Genomic DNA, 8,504 nt, shown 5'->3' with positions numbered 1-8,504 from the left:
ACTCGGCTGCGAACCGATCCAGCGAGAGCTGCAGATCACGACTTGATGAAGCCAACATGACCACATCATCTGCAAAAAGCAGAGACGCAATCCTAAGGCCACCAAAACGGATCCCCTCAACACCTTGGCTGCGCCTAGAAATTCTGTCCATGAAGGTAATGAACAGAATCGGTGACAAAGGGCAGCCCTGGCGGAGTCCAACTCTCACTGGAAACGAGCCCGACTTACTGCCGGCAATGCGGACCAGACTCTGACACCGGTCATACAGGGACCTGACAGCCCGTATCAAAGGGCCCGGCACCCCGTACTCCCGGAGAACCCCCCACAGGGCCCCCCGAGGGACACGGTCGAACGCCTTCTCCAAGTCCACAAAGCACATGTAGACTGGTTGGGCGAATTCCCATGCACCCTCCAGGACCCTGCTGAGGGTGTAGAGCTGGTCCAGCGTTCCACGACCAGGACGGATATAATGATACCATTTAGTAAAGTAAAATTAAATCTATTATTAAACAAAAGTTTAAGGAAAGATGGCAGTGGGAAGCGAATAGAACTGGAAGGTGGCTTTACAATATTCAAAGAAAAGTTTGTACAATGAGGAGAACAAGAAGAAATAGAAAGGAGGAAACCATTATATACACATTACGTTTTGATCATACAAGGTTAAATAATAAATTATTTAAAATGGGAAAACATCCAACAGGAAATTGTGATTTTTATTTTCAAGAAGAGACAGTAAAACATGTTTTTTAGTCTAGTCTAAATATTCTGTTGAGAGAAGGGAATTAGTTATTTGATTAAAAGAAAAAAAATTGCAATTAAATATAAAGGATATTTTGGACAAACTTTCTACTTCTAAATGTTTCATTTTTATTTAATGAATTACCTTTAGAAAACGAAATTGGTATAAAGAATATAAGATTTCTTAATTATTATAATTTTGTTTTATTTATTTATTTGTTTTGTGGGAGAATTTATATATAGCATCCCGATCCACACTCCATTCCATTAGATGGCGGTAATGCACATCAATAAGTTTCTTGCCAACCGCCATAAAAAAAGAAGAACAAACACTTCCCTCCTTCCGGTGCTCGTTACCATAGTGACTGTACTCAGGCAGAAATAACAGAGCGCAGATCGCGTTAGTTTTTGTTCTCCTTGGACAGAGCAGAAAGATAGCGGGAAAATGGAGCGTTGGTTTCTTTGGGGCTTTCTTCTGCTCCTTCTAGTTTGTGGCTTCGGTTCGGCTGGTAAGACGCATTTAAAACACAGATGCGTTTAAACGTAGCTTTTAAGGTAGTCTGAAGGGTTGTACGGTCTCATTTATAAATCTCGCTGCGGGGCCCTCGCGATAACTTTTGATGACAGAGTCCTCGATCAGTTAGCATCCGGGGCTAGCTCAGTCAAGCTAACAGGGAGAACAACTTTGCTGGCATGTTTGCTGCAGTAATATAATGTAATGTAGCTTTATTGTTTTCTCGTAATAATTACTGTTGTAGGGGGGTTTAAAATATATTTTGTATATCAGTTCTTGTCGTTTATATCTGCATTAAATCACACTTCAAACAGCCTGGGTTCATTTTAGAAAATGAAAAGAGCAGCCAATCAAAATGTGGCAGTCAATAACAGTTAATGAAGTAAAGAAATAACCTTGTCTGGGTTTAAAAGACCATAAAGCTCTCTTTTTACATGTAGAATAATTACAGTTAGAGGGCTGTTAACTCTCACCCATCTCAGTGTCTTCACTCTCACTCCATATTCCCAATTTCTCACTCAAAAATGACAGACATTAAAACTCAATTCTGTTCCACTTATTTTCTATTCAGTTTATGTCTATAGCACCAATTCACAACACGTCATCTCAAGGCACTTTACAGTTCACCAGATCATCCAGTCAAATTGATTAAAAGTTTTCTATCTAAGGAAAACCAGTTGATTGCATCAACTCATTGACTCAAAGGCAATCCCTCACACTAAGCATGCTTGTAGCGAAAGTGGAGAGGAAAAACTCCCTTTTAACAGGAAGAAACCTGCAGAACCAGGCTCAATATGAGCGGCCATCTGGGGTTCAAGGAGACAGAAGCAGAGATACAAAAAGCAGCTGTAAAAGGCGGCCCCGTCCAGGAGACACGCAGCCAGGCAGACGAGCTTTGAGCCAACTCCCATGTCAGAGGATGAATAGAGTGCATCCATCCAGTCAGAGAAACAGGACTACGCTGGAAAAACAGGCCGATCTCCAACATCTATAAACAAAGGTGTTTATGTATAGAAAAACAACTGTGGTCAAAATCCAGTCTTTTTAATACAACCTTAGTGCTAACACACAAGGACATGCCAGGTTCATATCCAGTCTTTATTCCCACCTGGTCACTGTGCCAGATATTTAGCAAAGACAGTTGTTACGAGCGATGTCATTTTCATTTTTATCTTATTTTATCTGCACTAGGTTAATTCTTTTTGTAAATTATTGAAGATTTTAAGCAATCTAGTACTTGAGTTCAGGTTTGCCTCTCAAACACATAGAAGCTCCACAAAAAAAAGAACCATTACATTTTATTTTTCAAAAGATCTGCCACCCAAGAAAAGACCAACAACATTCAGAGAGGATGTGTAGAAAAACTCAGTTATCCAGGATTCATAAAGAACATTATATTAATACTTATCTTATTATTTTATCCTTATTTTGCTCAATTGAATATGTTTAAAAACTTAATTTCCATCACATTTTCCAAATGAAACATCCAGAGAAGTGCTGTCTCCTGTCATGGTGAGTTTTTAATAAATCTACAGCCTCCTAGAAGGTCTGAATGGTTTAGCTGTTTTGTCAATTGTAAGAAAAATAATAACATAGTGAATGAAGCTTTTTAATCTTTAGCCTATTAACAAATATTCATACACAGTGTAGTTTGCATGGGATCGATTGCTCTGGTCCCTGTATCAGTGCCAGCAATACAGTAATAACTCTTTAGTTCCCCTTAAACTGCAGAGAATAATTAAACAAATAGTTTAAACAAACAGTTTAAAAGTATATTTGAGATGCAAGTATTTTAGTAGGGCCCATTCTTTTTTACATCAATTCTCTAAAATCATCAGAATATAGAAAATGATATATATATATAACATAACTATGGATAATTTGTTATTCAGTAACATTTACTGTGCTATAAAAATTCAAAATGTTGTCACTTAGTTTCAGTTAAATCTTCTAAAAACCTCCAACCTTATAGCTGAACTTATCCTCAGAGCCTTTTGATCGAACCCTGACAGTGTTTCCTGTCCAAAATCGCACACCAAGGTTTGGATAAAAGTTTGCAGCACTTAAATCTGAACCAAAAACTGAATTCTGGGGAGGCTTTGATCTCTTTGTGATTGTTTTTGGCTTTATTTTATTTTTATGACTCATGAAGCCCTTCACTGTGAAACTTTGGTAATCTGGGTTTCGGATATTTTACAGGAAAGAGATTTAAAGATATTGGCTACTCTAAGCCCTGATTGGAGTTTGCAACAAATAATTTCACAAGGGAGACATTTTCACTGGTATTTTTTCATCACATTGGTACAAATGAAGCTGTGAAAAGCTCTACATTCAGATTTATCGCCATGAACTTATGATTTCTCATTAAAACACTGTGGTGGTAGCATCATGCCGAGGATGGATGGATAACGATGGCCTTAAATCTCTGTGCTCTATTTGCTCTAGGCAAAGACTGGAAGAAAATTAGAGAAAAGGTGTCTGAAGCTGTTAAAGGATACACGCCCTGCAGCCCTGTCAACTGCAGCTGTCACCTGAGGTGAGTGATGTGTCAGCCTGCATCAACATCTCTTCTCCTCAATCATATTTGAAAGGAAAATATAACGTTATCCATGTCCAACAAACTGATAGCAAAAAAAGCAATGAGTTATATTTGAAACGAAAGGTGGATTGGTGACATAACTTTTCTCCTGACTTCCATCTCAGCGTCCTCCATCATGATTTGAAGCTCTTTCAAAGGGGAATTTCTCAGGATGTCATGGCAGCTACTGTCCAGAAGGGGGTGGGCACCCACTACCAGATCATTGGACACAAGCTGTACCGAGAGCATAGCTGCATGTTCCCTGCCAGGTAGATTAACTCATCTAGTATGTGTTTATTAGCATTCATGTTAAAGTAACTGTTTTAAAATGCCATAATGATATAAAGTGTATAAACTTTTAATGCTCTTCAGGTGCAGCGGAGTGGAACATTTCATTCTGGAGATCATCGACAGGCTACCTGACTTGGAGATGGTGGTAAATGTGAGGGACTACCCTCAGGTCCCCAGCTGGGTGCAACCGATTCTACCCGTCTTCTCGTTCAGTAAGGTCAGCATCTCTGCGATGTTTGTCAATGTTTGAAGTCACTTATTTATTTGTTCGTTTAAGATGTGATTTCTATTCATAGACGGCGGAATATCAAGACATCATGTACCCAGCGTGGACGTTTTGGGAAGGCGGGCCAGCCGTGTGGCCCATATACCCAACTGGACTGGGGAGATGGGATCTGATGAGAGATGAACTGAAAAAGTAGGATTTAATACCTTTTATTTAGAACGATGACGTACATGGAAAGAGATTTGGCAAGAAAAACATAAAAAGTAACCGTACAGTTCATTTTAAAGACATTTTTTGGTGTAAAAACAGGAGTTCAAATACAAATGACTAAATTATATTTTTAGTTTTTAAAAAGAGCAACAAAAAAATGTCTTTACTCCATAAGTTAAGATTTTATTTGTGTTATATCCCAATTTGGGGTTAGTAATATGTTTTCTTCTCATAGACATCTAACAGAAAAGTTAAATTTAGAGCAATAGTTCAGGTTTAAATGAAAGCTAAACGGTGCATCTTATGCTTACGATTTCTCTTTTCTGGTTGCACTTTTAAACATCAGTATGAATTGTCTGGTTTTATGTAACATTATGTTTATTATCATCATTAGATCTGCAGCTCAGTGGCCATGGAAGAAGAAAGAGACCAAAGGGTTCTTCAGAGGCTCTAGGTAGGTCATGTGACGGTTGTGTTTCACATCGTCTCAGACTGACTGTCAAATAAAAACATATACTGAATAAAAAAATGCATTTGTTTGCTAGATTTTCTAAAGAAAGTCCTATGTTTTGCTTTTTCTTTCCGCAGAACCAGCCCTGAGCGTGACCCGCTTATCCTTCTGTCCAGAGAGGCTCCCGATCTGGTTGATGCAGAGTACACCAAGAACCAGGCCTGGAAGTCTGAGAAGGTAAGACATGAAGCCACACCAGAGCCCCACCCCTCTGCATTAAGATCACTCTCTTCATTCCTTTAAAGGAATAGTACACCCAAAACATGATTAGCCTTCATTTTCTACTCACCCCCATGCTGAACAACACTCTGGAGTACTTTTTTGATATCTCAAATGCATCTGGAGATCTGGGAGGCTTCTTGCTGTCTGCTGACATTCAAATAATGGAGGTCTATGGCGCCCGAGGCAGAAAGGTCCATAAAAGTCCACAAAAAACGTGTCAATATTCCTCCATACTGCTCGTCCAATGTATTCCAAGTGTCCTGAGTGGGTAGCATCCAGAATTTACTCGAAACAAAGTCATTTAGAATGTTTTTAGAACATAAACAGTAGTGTATAGGATTTCCTGAAAGCGCGCACCTGCGAGTTCATGACGCTACCAGATGAAAGTGCGCATTCAGCGTCTGCTCTGCCAATAATGCAAGCGTAGAAGAAGAAATGTGCTGTTTACCTGTGCAAAGAAAGAAACAACGAAAGAAAAATGTCTGAGGACTTCAGTGTTGAGGAAGAGCATGAGTTCTTTGCCGAGCTGAATGCGCACTTTCATCTGGTTTGGTCTGCCGCGGTTTCCGTAGCATCGTGAACGCGCTTTCAGGAAATCCTATACACTACTGTTTAGGCTCTAAAAACATTCTAAATGACTTTGTTTCGAGTAAATTCTGGATGCTACCCTCTCAGGACACTTGGAATACATTGGACAAGCAGTATGGAGGAATATTGACACGTTTTTTGTGGACTTTTATGGACCTTTCTGCCTCGGGCGCCATAGACCTCCATTATTTGAATGTCAGCAGACAGCAAGAAGCCTCCCAGATCTCCAGATGCATTTGAGATATCAAAAAAAGTACTCCAGAGTTTTGTTCAGCATGGGGGTGAGTAGAAAATGAAGGCTAATCATGTTTTGGGTGTACTATTCCTTTAAGATCACTCTCTTCATTCCTTTAATTCCCTTTAATTTAGGACACACTCGGTCGACCTCCAGCTAAAGAAATCCCTCTGGCCGATCACTGTAAATACAAGTAAGCATCTTTTTGTAAGTGTAAGCATTTTAATTTAAAGTTTCAGGTTATTCATTGTTACATACATTGGATTGTTCCCTTTTTAGATATTTATTCAACTTCCGGGGTGTGGCTGCAAGCTTTCGCTTCAAACATCTCTTCCTCTGTGGCTCGCTCGTCTTTCATGTGGGGGACGAATGGCAGGAGTTCTTCTACCCTCAGCTCAAACCCTGGGTCCACTACATCCCAGTCAAGCAGGACTTGTCTGATGTCAGGTACTTTATTCCATTCATAACCAGAAAACAACCAAAAATTTAGTAAAAACCACTTTATGGTTAAAGTCACATTGTGCGTCATCAGGGAGCTGCTGCAGTTTGCCAAAGAAAATGATGCTATTGCAAAGGAGATCGCCTCCAGGTAGCCGGTTTATTATCAGATCTAGAAGTGGCTAAAATCCAAAGCCTTATGCTAACTCCTCTGCCTCTTCTCTCTCCACAGGGGTCAGGAATTCATCCTCAAACACCTTCAAATGGAAGATATTTCCTGCTACTGGGAGAGACTCCTGACAGAGTTCAGCCAGCTCCTCACCTATAAACCAGGAAGAAAGAGCAGCTACAAACAGATTGTACAGAAACCTGTGAAAACAGAGCTTTGAACTCTGCAGGATCAGAGCAACTATTGTGAAGGACAAGCAATAATGAATGAATGTATTACCACGATACAAGTTCAATCTCTTTTTTTTTTTTTACTGGTTGTTTTCCAGTTTTGGGAGGAAAAATTAACAAAAATTATGTTTCCAGGCTATTTTCAAAAGTATATTTTAAACAGCCACTAAAGACCTAGATCATCTAGAGAAACCAATAAACTAGCCGTAACTGAAAGGAGACAGGGTATTTATCGTCCTTTAATCTGCCACAATCTGAAGTCTTTTGCAGTATTCAACCGGTTTTTAATAAGTATTACTCTTTATTTAGCACCATCCATCTTTCTCTTACCTTTGACCAGGATTATACCTCCATTATACCATCATGTCAGTGAAATAATGGAGTTTATTAGCCTGAAACAACAATTTCTAGCAGACTTAAGTTTTATTCCATGCTGTGAAAATGTATCTAAATCTTTTTGATGTTTTTAGCACTTGATAGTTTTGCTCTATGGGCTCGATGCATGCACCAACACATCAGTGGTGCTGGACCCATCACTAGGACTTGAAGATACAGTTTCTCTTATACCAGCTCCAAGAAAAAAAACATAATAGTTTTCATATAGATCTGTTTAATGCTAAAGGGTTTAACACATTTCAAAACTTTTTTTTTGTGGCTAAAATAGGTGTCAGGGTTGGTGTTTATAGGTGATTGATCACATCACTTAAGAAGGATTATAAAGAATATGTTGTAGTATTCGCACCGTCCTGTCAACTATATACATGCTTGTTTTTCTTTGATTTGAACGTGTTATTGTGGCTCATTTGGGACTTGATTTGACCAAAGAAGTTATGATCATTGTTTTAACAATGTTGGTTGTGTCACAGTTAGTTCCTTTTATCATAGTAAATTTTAAGAAAATAATAAAAAAAGAAGTTTCAACTTGGAAATTACTTGATTTTTTTTTTTTTTTTGCTCTTAATGTGAACTAATTCAAATACTGTGTTGTTCGACTTGAGAACCAGTTTGGGACCCAAGTTCTCTTAACTTTTGGTCAATATTCAGATGGATATACATTCCATAGCTCCTGCTTTAAAAATAAGAATTGCTGCACAAAACTGATTGCAGAATTAAAACGATATGGAGCATCTTTTAAAGGTTACTTTCAGATTCTTTGTGTTATAATGAAAAATTCTTTAAATGCCTCTTGGTTCTGACCGGGATCTACTGGATGACAGTAAAACCTACAGAGTGGCTCACATTAACTCCTAAGCTAACTTCCTGCTCTCTTAACCTTTAAGTAAACCAATTTTTCCAACAATGCATGATTTATTATTATATATATTATATAGAAGCAAACACTTTTTAATCTCTTGTGTTATTTTTTGGAAAAATTGTTATTTATGTAGCATAAAAATAGATTCTCACATTTACTTTTTACCACTCTTGTCCAGTTTATAGATTTGTAGCAGGTAGCAGAGCCTTCAACTTTTACATGTTTACATTTTTCTTTTTATGTTAAGGCAATCAATGAGATCATATGGGATAGTTAAATATGTATGTTTTCACAGTAGC

The 8,504-nt window shown here is 38.4% G+C and overlaps 1 protein-coding gene across 1 annotated transcript; it reads left to right on the top strand.

The window, feature by feature from the left end:
- The first annotated feature begins 1,099 nt into the window (after positions 1–1,099).
- poglut1 (protein O-glucosyltransferase 1) lies at positions 1,100–7,879 on the top strand. Its single transcript, XM_038295877.1, has 11 exons — positions 1,100–1,247; positions 3,698–3,788; positions 3,956–4,099; positions 4,203–4,338; positions 4,418–4,539; positions 4,952–5,011; positions 5,146–5,245; positions 6,248–6,306; positions 6,393–6,560; positions 6,646–6,702; positions 6,784–7,879. The coding sequence occupies exons 1-11, from the start codon at positions 1,184–1,186 to the stop codon at positions 6,938–6,940; spliced, it is 1,158 nt and encodes a 385-aa protein (XP_038151805.1). The 5' UTR covers positions 1,100–1,183; the 3' UTR covers positions 6,941–7,879.
- The last annotated feature ends 625 nt before the right edge of the window (positions 7,880–8,504 follow it).

The sequence above is a fragment of the Cyprinodon tularosa genome, unplaced genomic scaffold (assembly GCF_016077235.1).
Source record: "Cyprinodon tularosa strain WSP-4 unplaced genomic scaffold, ASM1607723v1 ctg362, whole genome shotgun sequence".
NCBI classification, from domain to species: domain Eukaryota; kingdom Metazoa; phylum Chordata; class Actinopteri; order Cyprinodontiformes; family Cyprinodontidae; genus Cyprinodon; species Cyprinodon tularosa.
The sequence above is the reverse complement of the archived record's forward strand: the minus strand, read 5'-3'. Positions and strand labels throughout refer to the sequence as shown.